Below are 23,655 nucleotides of genomic sequence, written 5' to 3'. Positions count from 1 at the left end.
CACTAAGGAGGTTCCAGGCATTATTTGGGAAGTTGAAGTCACCCATGACAGCAACTCTGTTACTTCTGCACCTTTCCAAGATCTGCCGCCCAATCTGTTCCTCTATCTCTCTGCTGCTATTGGGGGGGTCTATAGAAAACTCCCAATAAAGTGACTGCTCCTTTCTTGTTTCCGACTTCCACCTATACTGATGCAGTAGACAATCCCTCCTCGACTACCTCCTTTTCTGCAGCTGTGAAGCACTCCCCAATTAACAGTGCCACTCCCCCTCCTCTTTTACCTCCCTCCTCTTCTGAAAACATCTAAACCCCGGAACATCTAACAACCATTCCTGCCCCTGTGAAATCCATGTCTCCGTAATGGCCACAACATCATAGTTCCAAGTACTGATCCAAGCTCTAAGTTCATCTCCCTTATCCCTGACACTCCTTGCATTGTAACAGACACACTTTAACCCATTCCATTGAGTGCAACGTCGCCCTATCAACTGTCTATCCTTCCTTACAGACTTGCTGCATAGTATTTCTGCCTGTTCAACAGCTACCCTATCCTCTGATCCATAGCTCTGGTTCCCACCCCGCTGCCAAACTAGTTTCAACCCTCCCGAAGAGCTCTAGCAAACTCCCACCCAGGATATTGGTGCCCCTCCAGTTTAGGTGCAGGTACAGGTTTAGGTTCATGTACAGGTCCCCCCCCTGCCCCAGAGGATATCCCAACGATCCACATATCTGAAGCCTTCCCTCCTGCACCAGCCCTGTAGCCACATGTTCAGCTGCACTCGCTCTCTGTTCCTTGCCTCACTTGCACGTGGCACCAGTTGCAATCCTGAGATCACTACTCTGCTTGTCCTGCTCTTTAGCTTCCAACCTAACTCCCTAAAATCACTTTTTAGATCCTCATCCCTTTTCTTAGCTGTGTCGTTGGTGCCTATGTGCACCACGACTCCTGGTTGCTCCTCCTCCCACTCAAGAATCCTGTAGACTCGATCCGAGACATCCCTGGCCCTGGCACCCGGGAGGCAACATACCTTCCAGGAGTCACGATCGCGACCACAGAATCTACTATCCATGCCCCTAACCATTGTGTCTCCTATCACTATTGCTTTTCTATTCTCCCCCATTCCTTTCTGAGCCACAGAGCCAGACTCAGTGCCAGAGACCTGGCCTCTAGAGCCTTCCCCTGGTAGGGCAACCCCCCTAACAGCATCCAAAATGGTATACTTGTTTTGAAGGGGAATGGCCACAAGGGATCCCTGCTCTGTCTGCCCGTTTGTTTTACTTACCCTGACTGTAACCCAGCTACTCTTGTCCTGTATCTTGGGTGTGGCTACCTCCCTGTAACTCTTCTCTATTACCCCCTCTGCCTCCCGGATGATCCGAAGTTCATCCAGCTCCAGTTCCCTAATACGGTCTCCGAAGAGCTGGAGTTGGGTGCACTTCCCGCAGGTATAGTCAGTGGGGACACCAGTGGTATCCCTCACCACCCACATCCTACAGGAGCATGCAACTGCTCTACCTCCATCCCCTCTTACCTTACAGAACGTAGCTGCCCTGTGAACCAACTGGATCTCCTCCCTAAGACTCTGCTCCCAGTCAGCTGCACTCTGTGTAAACTTCCGGCTCCCTTCTCGCTCTTTGAGGAAATGAAACAAAAGGAGCACCTTACTCCCTCAGTCACCAAACTCTCACTGTAGCACTCAAATGCACCCAAATTCAGCACTCAGTGCAAACAAAGTCGGCACTGTAGCTGGCTCACCTTTATACTGTGACTCTAGCCTCTGAAAACTGGCCTAATCCAATTAACTAATTAACAAGCTCTTTGACCAAGCTTCTGATCATCCGTTTTATAATGCGCCCATGGAACACGTTGGGACATTTTATTACGTTAAAGCTGCTGTATATTACACCATGTGAAATGATATCGGTCCGATGATTGCTGTTGATTTTCTTTTGGGAGCTAGAGAAGATTTTTCATCTTTTTATTTTCCCATTGCTTTTTTTCCCCTTCCTCCTACTTCCCTTTTCTTTCTTTTCCAAATGTACGTTTATTAAATTATTGCTGTGCTGTGAACTAATCCCCGGACTGTTATTCATTATGCTCGCCGTTAAAACTTAACAAACAGAAGGAAGGCGGTAAATAAACGTAAGCTATTTTTGGGTGGGTTTGGGGGAGGCCTGACATGGATTGTGCAGGGCGGGAGTGTTCACGGTCTTAGCCAGGATAGTGGAGGAGGGAGTGGACCCGGTAGCGATACTTGGGGTTTCAGAGAAGCCGGAGCTCATGGAGAGGAGGAAGGCCGATGTCATGGCCTTTGCCTCTCTGATTGCACGGCGGCAAATTTTACTGGAGTGGCGGTCGGCATCGCCACCGGGGGTAGCAGCATGGTTGGGTGACCTGTACAACTTCCCGCAATTAGAGAAGATAAAGTATGAGTTAAGGGGCTCAGCAGGGGAGTTTAAGAGAAGGTGGGGGATGTTTGTGACCGTGTTTGAGGAACTGTTCGTCGCGGGGGGGGGGGTGATGGGGAGAGGTGGGGGTGAAAAAAGGGGGAAAATTTGTACAGACTGTATTGTTGGGAAGTATGTGTCCCAGGTGTTTACTTGCTGTAACCTACTTTGATACATGTTTGTAATAAATTATTTTTTAAACATAGGAAATGGATAGTTGGGGAGGGGTCGGTGTGGGAGCGGTTGGAAGTGGCCTCATGCAAGGACACAAGTTTGGGGGCATTGGTAACGGCTCCTTTCCCATTCTCACTGGCCCAGTACGCCACAAGCCCAGAGGCAGTGGCGTCCCTGAGAGTCTGGGGGCAATGGAGGAAGCATATGGCAGTGGAGGGAGCATCGTGTGGGCTCCAATTTGTGGTATTCACCGGTTTGTCCCAGGGAGGATGAATGGGGGGGGGGGGGGGAATTGAGAGGCTGGGGGATTTATTTATTGATGGGAGCTTTCCATATTTAGAGGATTTGGAGGACGAGTTTGAATTGCTGGGAGGTTTTGATATCTGCAGGCAAGGGATTTTGCGTGAAGGCAGGTTTCGACCTTTCCGCTTCTCCCACCACAGGGGATACAGGACGAGGTTGTTTCTAGAATGGGGGTGGGGGAGGGGTAGGTATCGGAAATCTATAAAGAACTTATGGAATGGGAGGAAACCCAGATAGGTGAGATAAAACGTAAATGGGAAGCTGAGCTGGGTAAGAAGTCAGAGGCGGGCCTGTGGGAGGATGTTCTGAGCAGAGTCAACACGTCCTCATCATGTGCCAGGCTCAGCCTAATATAATTCAAGGTGGTTCACCGGGCACACATGATGGTGCTCCAGATGAGCAGGTTTTTTGGGGTGGAGGGCAGGTGTGTGAGGTGTGCAGGTAGGCCTGTAAACCATGTCCACATTGTTTTGGGCATGCTCGAAGCTTGGGGGACTCTGGCAGAGATTTGCGGATGTCGTGCCCACGGTACTAAAAGCGAGGGTGGCGCAGAATCCAGAGGTGGCCATGTTTGGAGTATCGGAAGACCCGGAAGTCCAGGGGCGAGAGAGGCTGACATTTTGGCCTTTGCCTCCTTGGTAGCCCCGAGACGGATATTGCTAGCGTGGAGGGACTCGAAGCCCCCAAAATCAGGGGTATGGGTTAGCGACATGGCTAGGTTTCTCAGACTTGAGAAAATTAAGTTCGCCCTGAGAGGATCAATGTTAGGGTTCGTTCGGAGGTGGCAGCCGTTTATCAACTTCTTCGGAGAAAACTAAACTGTCAGCAGATTCAATAAACTGCGGTAAGGGGGCGGGGGGGGGGGGATTAAGGCTATTTTTGGTCCAGATTAGGCTGAAACAGTGGGAGATGGAGGGATGTTTTATGCACTGAGCTATGTTTACATTTTGTATTTGTATCTTTTGTTATAAAATCATAAATGCCTTAATAAAATGTTTTTTTTAAAATTAATATAAGCTATTCTGGTGACTGCTGGCGTGGAGAATAGACGTGAGGAGGCTGTTTCTGTTGGTTCCTGCCTGTTTGATCGTTCAGCAGAATTGTGGCACGGGATGGAAGACTTGAGGCCAGGAGGCGCCAAACAATATGATCAACAAGAATTATCCAACGTGCTGAAGGGGCAAACAAAAGCAGCACTATATGGAATTATCCATATTAGTCTGCGAGTGTCTTAACAGGGGCTGTTTAGCTCACAGGGCTAATCGCTGGCTTTGAAAGCAGACCAAAGCAAGCCAGCAGCACGGTTCGATTCCCGTAACAGCCTCCCCGAACAGGCGCCGGAATGTGGCGACTAGGGGCTTTTCACAGTAACTTCATTTGAAGCCTACTCGTGACAATAAGCGATTTTCATTTCATTTTCAACAATATCAGCAAGCAGAATTATCCACATTGCCAGGAGTGAGTGCGTGCGTGTCCACGTATGTGCACACAGTGTGTGTAGACGTGATCAGGCCCAACACTTTCTGCCCAGGATCTCGAGTAGTCGGGATCCTCTCTCCCTGCCCCTGTGGGATGGGTTGGGGGGTGCAGGGCCAACAGCTGACAGGAGGCTACGTAGCTCTGTGGAAACATGGGTGATAAGGGACTCTTGTCATAAACACTTTCTGCTTCTTTCATCCTGCACTCATCCCTTGAACCAGTGGAACCCAATTAAGATAACTGCGCAGTTACCATAGCAACAGACCACGTAACTATGGTTACCAAACACCACTCGAGAAGCGACCATTATTTATCCCTGCAGCTTTACAGCAGCTAATAGTCCCCGTCACTCCCTCACAGCTCCAGTACTGAACCCGGGGAGAACTCCTTTTTTTATAGTCCCGTAACCTCCACCACCAACCCCCACGGCAAGTCCAAATACTCCTTGCCAGTCTTTGCACATGGTGCTGGGAGAGGCAATGCTACAGAGGTAGGAGCAGGTAGGCTTGGCGATGGGGAGAATATGGATTTGGGCGCCATGATTTTAAACAACCAGGGCAGCACGGTGGCCTAGTGGTTAGCACAACCGCCTCACGGCGCTGAGGTCCCAGGTTCGATCCCGGCTCTGGGTCACTGTCCGTGTGGAGTTTGCACATTCTCCCCGTGTCTGCGTGGGTTTCGCCCCCACAACCCAAAAATGTGCAGAGTAGGTGGATTGGCCACACTAAATTGCCCCTTAATAGAAAAAATAATTGGGTAATCTAAATTTTTTTTAAAAAATTTTTTTTTTTTTTTAAATGATTTTAAACAACCACTGCTTGCATTTACACAGGACCCTTAATGTTGAAACATTTCCCAAGGTGCTTTGCAGGAACATACATCAGGCAAAAATTGATAGAGCCTCATGGGGAGATACCAGGACAGTTAAGCAAAAGCTTAGACAGAGCAGTAGGTTTGAAGGAGGGTCAAAAGGAGGAACATGGAAACAGGAGGTCGTTCATCCCAAAGAGCCTGTTCTGCCTGTAAGATCATAGTGGCCTGCAGCAACCTAACCTGCCCACCATAAACCCCTTCATAACTTTGGGTGGCAGTGGTATTTTTGCTGGGGTAGTAATCAAGAGACCCTGGGGGTTCGAATCCCACCACGATAGGTGGTGAAATTTGAATTCAATAAAAACATGGAACTGAAAGGTGACACGGTAGCACAGTGGTTAGCACTGCTGCTTCACAATGCCATGGTCCTAGGTTCGATTCCCAGCTTGGGTCACTGTCTGTGCAGAGTCTGCACGGTCTCCCTCGTCTGGCAGATATAAATGGTCCCACTCCATTAGCCTTGCTGGTCATTTCCTGTACCTGTTTGCAACAGTTCAACAATCTCTGTACCCTGTCTTGTCTTTCATCTGTCCTCGCCCCAAGAACTGGCCGCAGTATGAACAATCTTTTCCCATCGATTTCCAATCGCCCTGCCCTCATTGCCCCCAGAGAGGCCAGTCCATGTTTGGACGATGTCTCTCCACGCCATCTTGGGTCTTCCTTGTGCATGTTTCCCAGGTGTTTTGGCTCGCGTCACCTCTTTTACCAAACACCCTCCCTCCTGCCTGTTCATATCACCTGCCCTGAATGCGTGAGCTCCATTGATATCACTGCCTCAAACAAGTTCCTCTTAACAGCAACTATCACGAGCACCCAGAAAGCTGCACCAGGATTCCCCGAAGACCCTTTGGACATCTTCGGTACCTAGCCTTACACTGTTACCCTATCCTGTCCTGGATGAACTTATCTACCTCCATTGAGATCCAGTTTTTCCCATTCACTTAACCCATCAATAGTTTTGATTTTATGCTTTAATTTACACGGCCTACAATGTCTTTATCTTTGCGTCGTCTCAAAACTTAAGTTTCAATCCCATCACCTAAATTATTAATACACAATTGAGGCCCTAGCACAGATCCTTGGGGAGGGGTCATTCTGCCAATTCAAGTATCTACCCATTATCCTCATTCTGTCTCCTGCCACTCAACCAATTTCCGAACCGGATCGATAATTTGCCTTCAATTCCACGAACTCCACCCTTAGCTAAAGCCTTATGAGCCACTTTATCAGATACAGCCTGGAAATCTAGCTAAATATATCCCCCGTTCACTACTTTAGCAGCTCCTTAAAAAAAAATCCAAACACATTTGCCAGCCCTTTTACAAATCCTTGCTGATCAGCTGGAAATTTAAGATGTTCAGACATTCTAAATGGGGAGAAACTTCAAGAGTGTTTTGGTGCAGAGGGATCTGGGTGTCCTCCTGCATGAGTCGCAGAAAGTTGGTATGCAGGTGCAGCAGGTCATACAGAAGGCAAATGGAATTTTATCATTTATTGCTAAAAGAATAGAGTATAAAAGTAGGGAAATGTTGCTGCAACTGCACAAGGTATTAGTGAGACCGCATCTGGAGTATTAGGCACAGTTTTGATCTCCTTATTTGAGGAAAGGTGTAGAGGCAGTTCAGAGGAAGTTCACTAGATTGATTCCAGAGAGTGAGGGGTTTGTGTTATGAAGAGAGATTGAGTAATCTAGACCTATACTCTCACGTGTTTAGGAGAATGAGAAGAGATCCAATAAGGTGAGATCCAATGAGAAGAGATCCAATGGGGCAGCACGGTAGCATGGTGGTTAGCATAAATGCTTCACAGCTCCAGGGTCCCAGGTTCGATTCCCGGCTGGGTCACTGTCTGTGCGGAGTCTGCACGTCCTCCCCGTGTGTGCGTGGGTTTCCTCCGGGTGCTCAGGTTTCCTCCCACAGTCCAAAGATGTGCGGGTTAGGTGGATTGGCCATGCTAAATTGCCCGTAGTGTAAGGTTAATGGGGGGATTGTTGGGTTATGGGTATACGGGTTACGTGGGTTTAAGTAGGGTGATCATTGTTCCGGCACAACATCGAGGGCCGAAGGGCCTGTTCTGTGCTGTACTGTTCTATGTTCTAATTTAAAGGAACGATTCCTAATTCAGATTGTAGTTCAACATCCGCTTTCTTTAAAAAGAAGCCATCTGGTCCCAGGGACTTGACATTCTATATAGTGCCATTTTTTTCTTCATCGCTATCATTTTGTTTCTGTTAATTTTGGTCACTCAGGATGTCCAGCATTCTGACCTCTGCCTTTACTGCTGAGGTGATGTGGAGATGCCGGCATTGGACTGGGGTGAGCACAGTAAGAAGTCTTACAACACCAGGTTAAAGTCCAACAGGTTTGTTTCAAACACGAGCTTTCGGAGCACAGCTCCTCCACACTGTCCCCATCAAACACTCCCAAGGACAGGTACAGCACAGGGTTAGGTACAGAGCAAAGCTCCCTCTACACTGTCCCCATCAAACACTCCCAGGACTGGTAAAGCACGGGGTTAGATACAGAGTAAAGCTCCATCTACACTGTCCACATCAAACACTCCCAGGACTGGTAAAGCACAGCTCTGAAAGCTCGTGTTTGAAACAAACCTGTTGGACTTTAACCTGGTGTTGTAAGACTTCTTACTTTACTGCTGAGGAGAAAGAGAGGTGGAAAGGGAGAGAACCCCAGAACTTAAGGGGCTTGGCAACTTGAAGGCACGGCTGCCACTGATGGCGTGATTAATATCAGCAAAGAGCAAGAGGCCAGAATTGATAAAAAGACTGGCTCAGCCCTCAGCTGCCGGAGAGTGAGATGGATTTGGTGTCGAGGGAACACTGCCTGCGCAGGGCTCAAAGGGCTTTTGTTTTCCCAGTGATTCATTGGAGGGAGTTTCTGTGGCTTAGGTTGTGCATGCTGGGATGATCAGTGTGACAAATCAGGGAGAGTGGAGGGGTTGAGTTGGTACTCAGATTAAAAGCTACATGGTCCAATTGCTATAAACATGCTGTGGAAGAGGCAGTCAAGATTCTCGGGGGTGGGATGGGGGCTGGGCTGTGAGTGTCTGTATAATCCTGTGACGTGATACCAACACATCGTTTACACAGAAGTTATAGCATAGAAACTTGCTATTCAGTCCAACAAGCCTTTGTTTAATACTATACAGATGGGCACTTGGGCAGACAGTGGATTTACCTCCGGAAGTTGAGACATCAGGTTTGCCTTTAATGCCAGAGAGTCATCAATTGACTCAAAGAAACTGCGTTCCACCACATCGAAGGCCTGTGGAGAAGAAAACAAACAGGCCTCAGGCTGTGCAGTCACTCATCCACTCGCTTCAACCCAATTGGCTTCAGGAATTCCATCTGGCATGAAGTTGGAGAACAGATTTCATCATTCTGTCATTGACAAGGTCTCGCACAAAACTAATCCCATTTTAATAATGAACAGGTCATCTCACCCAGAGACCACAGAATGGTCAGGAAGGGAAAAAGGCACAGTGTGCACACTGAAATCCATCTGAGTTAACCTTAGCGGCTGGCCGCACTGAATGAGACAGAGCTTTCCCCTGCACCTATTCTAGACTGTACCCGTGTCCAGTGTAGGGGGATGTTTTACTCTATATCTAACCCCATGCTGTACCTGTCCTGGGAGTGTTTGATGGGGACAGTGTAGAGGGAGCTTTACTCTGTATCTAACCCCATGCTGTACCTGTCCTCGGGAGTGTTTGATGGGGACAGTGCAGAGGGAGCTTTACTCTATATCTAACCCCATGCTGTACCTGTTCTGGGAGTGTTTGATGGGGACAGTGTAGAGGGAGCTTTACTCTGTATCTAACCCCATGCTGTACCTGTCCTGGGAGTGTGATGGGGACAGTGCAGAGGGAGCTTTACTCTATATCTAACCCCATGCTGTACCTGTCCTGGGAGTGTTTGATGGGGACAGTGTAGAGGGAGCTTTACTCTGTATCTAACCCCGTGCTGTACCTGTCCTGGGAGTGTGATGGGGACAGTGTAGAGGGAGCTTTACTCTGTATCTAACCCCGTGCTGTACCTGTCCTGGGAGTGTTTGATGGGGACAGTGTAGAGGGAGCTTTACTCTGTATCTAACCCCATGCTGTACCTGTCCTGGGAGTGTTTGATGGGGACAGTGTAGAGGGAGCTTTACTCTGTATCTAACCCAGTGCTGTATCTGTCCTGGGAGTGTTTGATGGGGACAGTGTAGAGGGAGCTTTACTGTGTACCTAACCCAGTGTTGTACCTGTCCTGGGAGAGTTTGATGTGGACAGTGTAGAGGGAGCTTTACTCTGTATCTAACCCCGTGCTGTATCTGTGCTGGGTGTGTTTGATGTGGACAGTGTAGAGGGAGCTTTACTCTGTATCTAACTCCGTGCTGTACCTTTCCTGGGAGTGTTTGATGGGGACAGTGTGGAGGAAGCTCTATCTGGATCTAATCCCATGCTGCACCTGTTCTGAGAGTGTTTAAAAGTTTAACACAGCTTCTTTGACTAGATTTAACGAAAGCAACTATTGAATTGGCATCCTCCCTTTCAGACAGGGGAAATTCAGGTATGAGGATAGACCGGAGAGGTTGGGACTGTTCTCCTTGGAGAGAAGAAGGTGAAGAGAAGATTTGATAGAGATGTTCAAAATCATGAAGGGGCAGGATAGAGTTGATCGGGAGAAATTGTTCCCCTCTCGTAAAAGGATCAAGAACGAGGGGGCACAGATTTAAAATGATTTGCAAAAGAAGCAAATGGGTTGTGGGAGAAAATGTTTTCACACAGCGAATAGTTGGTGCCTGGAATGCGCTGCCTGTGGGGGAGGCAGGATCAATCGAGGCGTTCAAGAGGGCATTGGATGATTACTTGAATAGAAACAATGTGCAGGGGTGCGGGGTAAAGGCAGGGGAATGAGGCTAAGACATAATGCTCAATGGGCCAAATGGTCCCCCTTTGCACTGTAACAATTCTGTGGTAACAGCACACTGTGGATCACTGCCTCATCGTGTCACCCATTTTTTCCGCTGATGTCCTCAATCCGTGTTCTCTGGTTACCAATCCTTTTGCCAGTGGAAACTACTCTGTTTATTCACCCTGTTAAAATCTTCTGAACAACTCTCTCAGATTTCCCCACAACATTTTCAGCTCTTAAGAAGAACAATCCCAGTCTCGCTCATTGCCCAATGTCCCCCGGTATCATTCTAATACATTTCCTCCACACCTTCTCTAAGGCCTTGACATTCTTCCCAAAGTGTGATGCCAGAATTATCCAGAATATTCAAGTTGGGGAACAACCGATGCTTATTCAAGGTTAGGGTCAATTCTGCATCTTTCCCATTCCTCTCTTTAGAAAGTCGAAGCACACCGTTTGACTTCTGAACAGTCTCAACTTCTGCCGCCCTCCAATGTTTGTGTATGTCGACAATGCAGTCCTGCTTTCGCTGCGTCCCCTAATGAATTGTGCCATTGAGTTTACATTGCCTGTAAATCTTTCTACCTAAATGCATCACATTTTCAGCATTAAATCTCATCTCATAGAATTTACAGTGCAGGAGGGCATTCGGCCCATCGAGTCTGCACCGGCCCTTGGAAAGAGCACCCTTCTTAAGCTCATGCCTCCACCCTATCCCTGTAAGCCATTAAACCCACCTAACCTTTTTGGACACCAAGGGGAATTTATCATGGCCAATCCACCTGTGGGAGGAAACCGGAGCACCCGGAGGAAGCCCACGCAGACACGGGGAGAACGGGCAAACTCCACACAGCTAGTCACCCAAGGCTGGAATTGAACCCAGATCCCTGGCGATGTGAGGCTAATTGCTGTGAGGCAATCCATGGCCAATCCACCTAAACTGCACATCTTTGGACTGTGGGAGGAAACCGGAGCACCCGGAGGAAGCCCACGCAGACACGGGGAGAACGACAGACTCCGCACAGACAGTGGCCCAAGCCAGGAATCGAACTTTGGGCCCTGGAGCTGTGAAGCAACTGTGCTAACCACTGTGCTACAGTGGTGTCACATGTCTGTTCATTTTGCCACTCTCTGTCCTCCTGAAGTTATCATCCTTGCTGTTTAACTCCATTTCCTTGTTTAATGTAAACCAGTCCCCTCTTGTCTCAAGGAGCGACACGGTGGCACAGCGGTTAGCCTCACATCGCCAGGGACCCGGGTTCAATTCCAGCCTTGGGTGACTAGCTGTGGGGTGTTTGCACGTTCTCCCCATGTCTGCGTGGATTTCCTCCGGGTGCTCAGGCTCCTTCCACACTCCAAAGATGTGCAGGTTAGGTGGATTGGCCGAGCTAAAGTGCCCCTTAATATCCAGGGATGTGCAGGTTAGGTTATGGGGATACTGGGATAGGATAGGGTGGACAGGGGAGCGGACATGGGTAGAGTTCTCCTTCGAATGGTGGGTGCAGTCTCGATGGGCCAAATGGCCTCCTTCTTTGTTTCCTCAAAACCAATCATAAACCCCAAACACCTTCTCTTGCAGGATTAATTTAAAGCCACTCCCCACCATCCTGTTTAACGACTGCCCCTTGACCAAATGAATTAGCCCCTCTTGTCTCGGCTCCCCCGAGGTTATGAAGAGGTCGGTGATTCGGATTAGCTCGTTACCTGCAGCAGCACCTTGCGGACGTCAGCATCACCATGACTCAGAGTCAGCTGGCCCAGCAACAGCTCTGCCGTCAGCCTCTGTGTCACAAACTTCGAGACTCGACTCCCATCATATCCATTGAAGACCCCATAGAGGTAGCACTCGTCCTCCCTGGAGAGAGAGAGAAGGGGGAGTTAAATAAGGAGAAACTGCTTCCAGAGCAAGAAATGTCGATAACCCGATCTGATGCTGGATTATTCGCACAGACACAGATAAATCATTAATGCAAGGAATGGGCCAGGTGGAATTCGACAGGAACCAGTGCCGGGGCAGTTGATCTTCACCAGGGATGTTACTAATTTAGATGAAGGCAAGGGGGAAGAGGTCTGATTGCAGGGAGATATGAGCAATCATTAGCCCCTCAGATATGGACACACTGGAGCAGCGGGCACATATCCAACTGGCTAATAATCTGGAGACACAGGCTCTCATCCCAAAATGGCAGCTGATGGAATTTAACTTCTGGAACTAGCCTTAGTAACGATGACCATGAAACCGTTCTATTGACGTAAAAACCCATCTAGTTCACTACTGTCCTTTAGGGAAGGAAATCTGCCGCCTGTACCCGGTCTGGCCTGCATTCAAGTCCAGATCCACAGCCATGTGGTTGACTCTTAACTGCCCCTCTGAACTTGCAAGCCACTCACTTCAAGGGCAATTAGGGATGGACAATAAATACCGGCCTGGTCAGCAACACCCACATCCCGTGAAATGAATAAAACACAGACAGGTTCTGGTGTTTGATCACTCCCATCACAAGTGATTTCAGGTCCACAGAAAGACACTTTGCAGAAATGCGGCCAATCTCCGGTGACTAGAGTGTCACAAATGGGGCGGTGTGGGTCGGGGCAGTGCCAGCCGGGGTTAACTCGGAGATCATTGATTGAAACAGTTAGAAAAAAAGAGCGTGGGAAAGTAAGAAATATTTTCACACAAGGCATTTGAGAAAGTACCACGAGACACCTTTTGGCAAAATTAAAGCCGATGGAATGAAATGGACACTTGCAGTGTGGATATCAGATTGGTGAAGGGATAGAGTGTTATACTGGTGACCAGCTGATTTTCAGAATGGAAGGGATTCTGAAACGGAGTTTTCCAGGGATTGGGCCGCTGTTCATTTGGATATGAGTGTGTGACTTGGGCATGCGCCGCATAATTGCAGGATTTGGCCATGATACAAAACTCAGGAATAACAGTCACCAGTGAGGACGAAGAGTCACCGGAAGCTGGAAATGTCTTCCATTCCTTTTCCCTAAATGCTTCAGTCACGTGGAGGGACCAGAGGAAATGGGATTGTTCTACTTAGAGCAGAGAGGGTTAAGGGAAGATTTGACGGAGGAATTCAGTTTGAGCAAAATTAACAAGGAAAAACTGTCTCCAGTGGCAGAAGGGTCAGTAACCAGATATCCTGCCAGGCAGTGAGGTCCAGATCCTCACCAACCTCTGGTTTCTCCTCACCTTCTCTCGATTACTTTCAGTGGATGCCCCTGACTTCATTGACCTCTCTGTTGGCGGAAACTGCACTTTCCTCTATCCATTCTATCGAGGCTCTTTCATAATGTCATACGCCTTAATTAAATCTTTCCTCAGCCTCCTCTTTACAAAGAACACAGAGACAGCGGAGACACTGAACCGATATTTTGCCTCTGTCTTCACGGCAAAAGAAATTAAAAGGAAATTTAAAATTTCCAAAAACTATTTAATGTAGAGAAACGTGGTGCAGTAAACATCACTAAGGAAACGGTATTGAATAAACTGATGGGATTAAAGGCTAAATCTCCAGGACCTGATGGCCTACACCCTGGGGCATTAAGGGACGTGGCAGCAGAGATAGTGGACGCATCGGTTATGATATTTCAGAATTCCCTGGATTCTGGAAGGGTCCCGGGGGATTGTAAAACCGCTAACGTGATACTAATTTCACCGCAAACATTTGGCAGTGTCGGCTAGTATATATGTAAAATAATCTGGCAGAAGTGTCCTTTGATTGTTGTTGTCTGTATCCCAGGTTCTGTCCCCAAACCTATTCCTGTCGCCTACACTGAACATGACATAACACTACAAGGATGATGTGTACCAAGATGTGCATTGCTACTCAGGACCATAACGTGAGGTTCAACAGAGGTGTCTGTGCTGGGCTGCGTATTTTTTTATGAGAATCGCCTGGGGCAACAGCGGGCACTGTTGACATCTGAAACTGTCCAAAGCACTGGGATCTCAGATAAAATTTGAAAGTTTGATCAAAGGGGTATTTTAAACAGCTAGCTTTGGTGTGCAGGTGCCGTTGTTGGACTGGGGTGAGCACAGTAAGAAGTCTTACAACACCAGGTTAAAGTCCAACAGGTTTGTTTCAAACCCTAGCTTTCGGAGCACTGCTCCTTCCTCACCGGAGGAAGCAGCAGTGCTCCGAAAGCTAGGGTTTGAAACAAACCTGTTGGATTTCAACCTGGTGTTGTAAGACTTCTTACTGAGCTAACTTTGGAGAGGTAATCGTGAAGTATCCGAGATGTCAGGTTCCATGTATATACAGATGACACCCAGTTGGTCCGCACGTCATCGTATTTCTCAACTCCGCCACCACTTTTTGTCACATTGTTCATTCAACATCCAGTATTGGAATAGCAGCTGCCTGTACAGCCCTCATTCAGCCTTTGTTACCTGCAGACTCGACTATACCAATGTGTCCCTGGAGGCTTCACGTTTCCCACAAACTTCATCCCAAACTCTACAGGCTGCATCTTAACTTGCACAAAAGTCCCATTCCCCCATGATCCCTCTATGCTCTTCGTCTGGCAACGTCAATATTTTAAAATTCTAGTCCTTGAGATCAAACCCCTCTCTGGCCTCACCCTCCTAAATCTCTGTGATGTCCTCAAGCAACATAATATTCAGAGCTCTGCACACTGTACCTTCGGGCCTCTTGTGCATCCAAACTTCCTTCACCCTATCATCCGCACGTAGTCATGTAGACCCAAAGTGTAAATTCCCCCCTCATTAACACGTACAACGTTTGTCAACGTTTTGGAGATAACGCTGATAATACCGCTCTGAAGCATGTTGGCATGCGCTTCCTATGCTAAAGATGCTGCATGTTGTTGTTGAATGGCATGTTTAGATAGTGTGTAATATGGGCTGTACAGGGTGTGTGAGCAGAGGTATGCCCAGGGTGTACAATGGGCCCATATTACTGTTTCTTAGGCTGTGTGGCAGGACATTAAGGTGCAGAGATGAAACTCACCGAAATCTCAGCCATCCATCCTCCAATGTGTGGCCCTCAGAACTGGTGCCATCCACCTGGTAAACCCGGTTTGTGCCATAACCAATACCCGACAGCTGACACACGGTGAGATCATCCGTCCAACTGGGCTGCTCCTGAGCAGGAAGTGAAATTAAACCATTAATCTGTGACCAGGGATGAATAATCCAGTAATCCACCCAGAACACCCGTCTCCCCAGGGCAGGGATGCAGAGCTCAGACTCCCCAGGGCAAAGGGGTCGCAGTCTTCCGATGGTAAGGGGGGGGGGGGGGGGGGGGTGCCACAGGGCTCAGTCTCGGGGAGGGGGGGCACAGGGCTCAGTCTCTGGGGGCCCTGTCCGGGGGGGGGGGGCATGGGGCCCAGTCCCGGGGGGGGAGCACGGGGCCCAGTCCAGGTGTGGGGGGGTACGGGGCCCAGTCCGGGGGGGGGGGGCCACGGGTACGGGGCCCAGTCCGGGGGGGGGGGGGGCACGGGGCCCAGTCCAGGGGGGGGGGGGGCGCACGGGGCCCAGTCCAGGGGGGGGGGGGCGCACGGGGCCCAGTCCAGGGGGGGGGGGGCGCACGGGGCCCAGTCCAGGGGGGGGGGGGGCATGGGGCCCCAGTCTCGGGGAGAGGGAGCACAGGGCTCAGTCTCTGGGGGCCCTGTCCGGGGGGGGGGGGGGGGGGGGCACGGGGCCCAGTCCAAGGGGTGGGTGGGGGGGGCCCAGTCCGGGGGGAGGGGGGGGGGGGGGTGTCTCTCACATTCTGAACAATCCGTCTTCTCTGCGACGCCATTTCTCCGGATGTGCGTGACATTGCGATCACATGACCGGAAATGTTTCAGAGAATCGGGGGCGGGGTTGGGTATGAGGGGGCGTGGCTGGGGTACAGGGGCGGAGCTAGGGTTTAAGGGGCGGTGTTGGTGTAGAGGGGGTGGGGCCGGGTTTAGGGGGCGGGGTTCGGATTGGGAGTGTGGGGCTGGGATTTAAGGGGTGGAGGGGGTGGGGCGGAGGTGGAGGGGGCTGGGATGGAGGGGGCTGGGATGGAGGGGGCTGGGGCTGGGATGGAGGGGGCTGGGGCTGGGATGGAGGGGGGCGGGGCTGGGATGGAGGGGGGCGGGGCTGGGATGGAGGGGGGCGGGGCTGGGGTGGAGGGGGCTGGGGTGGAGGGGGCGGGGGCGGGGGCGGGGTGGAGGGGGCGGGGCTGGGGTGGAGGGGGCGGGGCTGGGGTGGAGGGGGCGGGGCGGGGCTGGGGTGGAGGGGGCGGGGCTGGGGTGGAGGGGGCGGGGCTGGGGTGGAGGGGGCGGGGCTGGGGTGGAGAGGGTGGGGCTGGGGTGGAGAGGGTGGGGCTGGGGTTGAGGGGGCGGGGGCTGGGGTTGAGGGGGCGGGGGCTGGGGTTGAGGGGGCGGGGGGTGGGGTTGAGGGGGCGGGGGGTGGGGTTGAGGGGGTGGGGTTGAGGGGGTGGGGGGTAGGGTTGAGGGGGTGGGGCTGGGATTGAGGTGGTGGGGCTGGGGTGGGGCTGGGGTTGAGGGGGCAGGGCTGGGATTGAGGTGGTGGGGCTGGGGTTGAGGGGGCAGGGCTGGGGTTGAGGGGGTGGGGGGTGGGGTTGAGGGGGCAGGGCTGGGGTTGAGGGGGTGGGGGGTGGGGCTGAGGGGGTGGGGTTGAATAGATACGGGGTAATTAATACCTCATTAAACTTACAAATAACTTCAGACCTGCTGTCTTCACTCTAAACTGATACTCGACTCAGCTTTAACCTCGTTAGCCCACCAAGAAAATACGTATGTGCTCCAGAACTTGCCGCACCACTAGCCAAGCTATTCCAGTACAGCTACAACACTGGCTTCTACCGATAATGTGGAAAATTGCCCAGGTGTGTCCTGTACGCAAGACACAGGATAAATCCAACCCAGCCAATCAGTCTACTCTCCATCATCAGCAAACTGATGGAAGGAGTCATGAACACTGCTATCAAGTGTTCACTGCTATCACGGGGAGTCTGCACGTCCTCCCCCTGTGTCCGCGTGGGTTTCCTCCGGGTGCTCCGGTTTCCTCCCACAGTCCAAAGATGTGCAGGTTAGGTGGATTGGCTATGATAAATTGCCCTCAGGGTCCAAATTGCCCCTTAGTGTTAGGTGGGGTTTCTGGGTTATGGGGATAGGGTGGAGGTATGGGCTTGGGTAGGGTGCTCTTTCCAAGAGCCAGTGCAGACTCGATGGGCCGAATGGCCTCCTTCTGCACTGTAAATTCTATTAAAAAATTAAAGTGCCACTTACTCAGCAATAATCTGCTCACGGACACTCAGTTTGGGTTCCGCCATGGTCACTCAACACCCGCCCTCATTGTAGCCTTGGTTCAAACATGGACAAAGGAGCTGAATGCCAGAGGTGAGGTGAGAGTGACTGCCCTTGACATCAAGGCAGCATTTGACTGAGTATGGCATCAAGGAGCCCTAGCTAAACTGGAGTCAATGGGAATCAGGGGAAAACTCTCCGCTGGTTGGTGTCATACCTGGCACAAAGGAAGATGGTTGTGGTGGTTTGAGGCCAATCATCTCAGCTCCTCATCTCAGGTCATCACTGCAGGAGTTCCTCAGGGTAGTGTCCTAGGCCCAACCATCTTCAGCTGCTTCATCGGTGACCTTCCTTCCATCATAAGGTCAGAAGTGGGGATGTTTGCAGATGACTGCACAACGTTCAGCACCATTCGTGTCTCCTCAGATAATGAAGCAGTCCATGTCCAAATGCAGCAAGACCTGGACAATATCCAGGCTTGGGCTGACAAGTTACATTTGCGCCACACAAGTGCTGGGCAATGACCATCTCCTAGAAGAGGATCTAACTACCCTCCCCCCCCCCCCCCTACCTTAACATTCAATGGCATTAGCATCGCTGAATCCCCCACAACCAACATCCTGGGGTTCCCATTGATCAGAAACTGACCTGGACCCGGCCATATTAATACTCTGGCTACAGGGCAGGTCAAAGGCTAGGAATCCTATGGCGAGTAACTCACCTCCTGACCCCCCCCCCCCCCCCCCCCCTCCCCCACAAATCCCATCCGCCATCTACAAGGCACATGTCAGGAGTGTGATGGAATACTCTCCACTTGCCTGGATGAGTGCAACTCCAACAACACTCAAGAAGCTCGACACCATCCAGGACAAAGCAGCCCCGCTTGATTGCTCCCTCTTCCATAAACATTCACTCCCTCCACCTCCCTCCACGAACAGTAACAGCCATGTGTACTATCTACAAGATGCACTGCACTAACTCACCATGATTCCTTAAACAGCATCTTTCAAACCCACGATTGCTACCATCTAGAAGGACAAGAGCAGCAGATAACCTGGGAACCCCACCTCCTGGAGGTTCCCCTCCAAGTCACTCGCCACCCTGACTCTGAAATATATCGCCGTTCTTTCACTGTCGCTGGGTCAAAATCCTGGAACCCCCTCCATAACAGCACAGTTGGTGTACCTTTACCTCAAGGACTGCAGCGGTTCAAGAAGACAACTCATCAGCCTCTTCTGAAGGTCAACTAGGGATGGGCAATAAATGCTGGCCTTACCAGCGATGCCCACCTCCCTTAAATGAATAAAAAATATGTGTAAAATTTAAAGCTACATCGTATTCCCAACTTTCCAACAGGTAGTAAAATCTTGCTCAGAATCATCCTGGACTTAATTCAGAAAAAGATAAAAGATGAAATTGCTGATGAGCAAGTTGGATTCCAACATGGAAGAGAAACCAGAGGTCAGGTCCCAGAATCACAATGAGCGAAGCCCAGGAACATCAGCCAACATACATGCGCTTCATTGATTTTGAGAAGACATTCGATTGAATCTCACACAAGAAACTCTGATTGACAATGTTAGATGTGGGATACCCACCACATTTAACCAGCTTGCTAACCAAGCTTTATTGTAAACAATGAGCTATCGGCTCACAGTTGGCAGCTTCCTCTCAGAATGATTCAGAGTCAAAAACAATGTTAGATAGGGGTGTGCCAGAGTTATTCAACTTAGCACTGTTGCTTCACAGCGCCAGGGTCTCAGGTTCGATTCCCAGCTTGGGTCACAACCTGTGCAGAGTCTGCACATTCTCCCCGTGTCTGCCTTCAGGGTTTCCTCCAGGTGCTCTGGTTTCCTCCCACAAGTCCCGCAAACTGCTTGTTAGGTGAATTAGACAGTCTGAATTCTCTGAACAGGCGCCAGAGTGGGGCGACTCGGGGATTTTCACAGTAACTTAATTGCAGTGCTAATGTAAGCCTACTTGTGACACTAATAAAAATTATTATTGTCGAAGTGGTTATGAGAGAGACTCTTGGCAGGCAGCGGGTTTTGAATGTTTGATATGCTAATGACATTCTTCAGCTTGTTAACTCAGTGGAGGAGCTAGACAATCGTCTTGAGCAAGTTATTTTATTTTTTAATATAAATTTAGAGTACCCAATTCTTTTTTCCAATTAAGGGGCAATTTAGCGTGGTCAATCCACCTACCTTGCACATCTTTGGGTTGTAGGGGTGACACCCATGCAGACAGGGGGAGAATGTGCAAACTCCACACAGACAGTGACCTGGGGCCATGATCGAACCCAGGACCTCGGTGCCGTGAGGCAACAGTGCTAACCTCTGCGCCACCCATTTTTTTTTTTGTCTTGGTCAAATTAGCCGGAAATACAGGCTCCTGATCAGTGTCGGCCAGACTAAGGTGATGGGTTGTGTGGGAAGGCCTGCAAGATTCTGCGTTACAGAGTTCAGCTTGATACCTTCTGATATCTTGGGTCACACATCGCAGAAGATGCAGGATCACAGATGAATTCAAGCTGGACTCAACGATGGTCATGACATTGGGAACTCACTTAAAACATGGAGTCGCCGCAGTGTCTCAGATGACAATGAATGTTCTGGAAGGCCTTGCGCAACCGGTGACGGTGTGCGGCTGTGAAAACTGGACCTTCATGAAGAGTTGGACGAGGCTCAAAGAGGAGCATTTGAAATAAGACGGATATTACGTGTGTCATGGACGGACAAGTGAACAGACGAGTAGCTGCTGGAGAACGCTGGCATTACGAGGAACCTGTTTGAGGCAGCGATATCAAGGAAGCTCACATATATTGGACTTGGGATTCAAACGAGGGGAGTGTTTGGAAAAAGAGCAACACAAGGCAAAATGCCCTGAAAAACATGCACAAGGAAGACCTAAGATGGCGTGGATGGGTAACATCAGAACATGGACTGGCTTCTCTATGGAACAGGCAGTGAGGACATCGGAGAATAGAAATCAGTGGAAAAAGATAATTCACGAGATTGATTCCAGAGGTGAGGGGTGTTGGAACCAACAATTCTACGGACACGTGCTTGTAGGATTAGAATAGCGGTTTTAATATACTCACAACAGAGCCAGCCGGTTAGCCATTGAACATTCAGTGAACTGGCCGGCTGACCATGTGGCACTGATCTTTTATACAGGAGCTTCCGGGGGAGGAGTCCTGGGCAGAGCCAAGGGAGAAGCCCCATACAACTCGAGCATTCCCAGAGCTACTCCCCTGGAGGACAGGTAGTGCAACTGCACTTACAATACAGACACATGTATATACAGATTACAATCCGGTGTGAATCACATTCACCACAAGGGGTTTGTCTTATGAAGCAAGATTGAGTAGTTTAGGCCTATACTCTCTCGAGTCGGGAAGAAAGGAGTTCATATTGAGCTACGGCAGCACGGTAGCCTTGTGGATAGCACAATTGCTTCACAGCTCCAGGGTCCCAGGTTCGATTCCGGCTTGGGTCACTGTCTGTGTGGAGTCTGCACATCCTCCCCGTGTATGCGTGGGTTTCCTCCCGGGTACTCCGGTTTCCTCCCACAGTCCAATGATGTGCAGGTTGGGTGGATTGGCCATGATAAATTGCCCTTAGTGTCCAAAATTGCCCTTCGTGTTGGGTGGGGTTCCTGGGTTATGGGGATAAGGTGGAGGTGTTGACCTTGGGTAGGGTGCTCTTTCCAAGAGCCAGTGCAGACTCGATGGGCCGAATGGCCTCCTTCTGCACTGTAAATTCTATGATGATAAAAGGTATTGACAAAGTAGACGTGGAGCAGATGCTTCCTCTTGTGGGCAACCTTGAACGAGAGGTCATAATTTAAGGAGAAGGGGTAGCAGATTTTAAAACTGAGATGAGGATAAATGATTTCTTTCAAAGGGCCATGAATCTGTGGAATTCACTACCCCAGAGTGCGGTGGATACTGGGACATTGAGTTCATTTAAAGAGGAGATAGACAGATTTTTAATTAGGAATGAGTTGATGAAGGGTTATGGAGAAGAGGCAGGAAAATGGAGTTGAGGCAGAGATTAGATCAACTGTGATGGTTTTCCTTAATGACCAGTAAGTCAGCAGGTGGAAGAACATAATTTTATTTAAGGAAACATAAAGTCAGCCCACGGCAGTGAAACACTTACACTTCATGTACAGTTCTATTGAGACAACCAACATGCCGGTCCCTTCTCGGGCCGGCTTTTATGCGCGATCTTAAGAGTCCCAACCAGGTGGGCCTCTACCCTTTAGCGGGGATCTCGTAATCTGCAAGCCCCAAGGCGAGATCAATTCGATTTACCCCATGGGAGTTATTACAGTATTGAAAGGCGGAGTTGGCTAGAAGGACTGAATTACCTACTCCTGTTCCTCGTTCTTATGTTTTGTTATAATGTGGTTAACCCGCAAAACGAGGACGGATTAAAGACAAGACTTATCTCGGTTTAGAGTCTTTCCCATGTCTAATGACACCAAGGCAGACAAAGCAGGCATGTTTGTGTGTGTTTCCATAGCTAGCTGTTCCGAGAACAGGTCACAAGTAGCTGAACCGTGAGGGGCGCCACTCTGCATCAAGCATGGCTGGCCAAGGGATACTCCCACTCTAACCAAACCATTAGTATACTCGAAGGGTTTTTAGGTTGATATTTGTTTGGCCGCACGTCCGACAGCCACCAAGTCCTGGGTAGGACTCAAACCCAGACATTCTGACTCAGAAACAGGGATCCTACCCATTGCACCACAACACCTCACTCTCTCCCGTATACCAGGGCTCAATTTTCATTTTTGTTGCCTGGTGGTAATTTGAAGCTGTGAATCGCCCACTTGTTGCAAAATTCACACGATTTTGCTTTAGTTCCAGCACAACTACCCTCAACGTTAGCACAGCAAGAACCCGATAACCCGCCCTCTGTCCCAGAGACCCGCCCTCTGTCCCAAAGACCCGCCCTCTGTCCCAGAGACCCGCCCTCTGTCCCAGAGACCCGCCCTCTGTCCCAGCGACCCGCCGTCTGTCCCAGACCCGCCCTCTATCCCAGACCCGCCCTCTATCCCAGTCCCGCCCTCTAACCCAGACCCGCCCTCTGTCCCATCGACACTCCCTCTGTCCCAGCGACCCACCCTCTGTCCCAGTCCCACCCTCTGTCCCAGTCCCGCCCTCTGTCCCAGACCCGCCCTCTGTCCCAGACCCGCCCTCTATCCCAGTCCCGCCCTCTATCCCAGTCCCGCCCTCTAACCCAGACCCGCCCTCTGTCCCAGGCCCGCCCTCTGTCCCAGACCCGCTGTCTGTCCCAGACCCGCCCTCTATCCCAGACCCGCCCTCTATCCCAGTCCCGCCCTCTCACCCAGCGACCCACCTTCTAACCCAGCGACCCGCCTTCTTTCCCAGACCCGCCCTCTATCCCAGACCCGCCCTCTATCCCAGTCCCGCCCTCTAACCCAGCGACCCGCCCACTAACCCAGCGACCCGCCCTCTGTCCCAGTCCCGCCCTCTAACCCAGCGACCCGCCCTCTAACCCAGCGACCCGCCTTCTAACCCAGCGACCCGCCCTCTGTCCCAGCGACCCGCCCTCTGTCCCAGTCCCGCCCTCTAACCCAGCGACCCACCTTCTAACCCAGCGACCCGCCTTCTTTCCCAGACCCGCCCTCTATCCCAGACCCGCCCTCTATCCCAGTCCCGCCCTCTAACCCAGCGACCCGCCCACTAACCCAGCGACCCGCCCTCTTTCCCAGTCCCGCCCTCTAACCCAGCGACCGCCCTCTAACCCAGCGACCAGCCCTCTGTCCCAGTCCCGCCCACTAACCCAGCGACCCGCCCTCTAACCCAGCGACCCGCCCTCTGTCCCAGACCCGCCCTCTGTCCCAGACCCACCCTCTGTCCCAGACCCGCCCTCTGTCCCAGCGACCCGCCCTCTGTCCCAGCGACCCGCCCTCTGTCCCAGACCCCCCCTCTAACCCAGCGACCCGCCCTCTGTCCCAGCGACCCGCCCTCTAACCCAGCGACCCGCCCTCTGTCCCAGACCCACCCTCTGTCCCAGACCCACCCTCTGTCCCAGACCCGCCCTCTATCCCAGTCCCGCCCTCTAATCCAGACCCGCCCTCTGTCCAGGCGACCCGCCCTCTGTCCCAGCGACCCGCCCTCTGTCCCAGACCCGCCCTCTGTCCCAGACCCGCCCTCTG

General features: G+C 50.9%; 1 protein-coding gene across 1 annotated transcript in view; it reads right to left on the bottom strand.

Annotated features, from left to right (window-relative positions):
* The window catches only part of tab1 (TGF-beta activated kinase 1/MAP3K7 binding protein 1), a 47,548-nt gene extending 31,528 nt beyond the window's left edge, over positions 1-16,020 (bottom strand). The window contains exons 1-4 of the mRNA XM_038783539.1: positions 15,930-16,020; positions 15,171-15,304; positions 11,893-12,043; positions 8,471-8,557 (exon numbers count right to left, since the gene is read on the bottom strand). Coding sequence (XP_038639467.1) covers positions 8,471-8,557; positions 11,893-12,043; positions 15,171-15,304; positions 15,930-15,983 — 426 coding nt within the window. The 5' untranslated portion in view covers positions 15,984-16,020. The remainder of the gene's footprint in view (positions 1-8,470; positions 8,558-11,892; positions 12,044-15,170; positions 15,305-15,929) is intronic.
* Between the last annotated feature and the right edge of the window lie 7,635 nt (positions 16,021-23,655).

Source organism: Scyliorhinus canicula, chromosome 23 (genome assembly GCF_902713615.1).
Source record: "Scyliorhinus canicula chromosome 23, sScyCan1.1, whole genome shotgun sequence".
Classification (NCBI taxonomy): Eukaryota; Metazoa; Chordata; class Chondrichthyes; order Carcharhiniformes; family Scyliorhinidae; genus Scyliorhinus; species Scyliorhinus canicula.
Note: the sequence above shows the minus strand (reverse complement) of the source record. Positions and strands in the feature narration are given on the sequence as shown.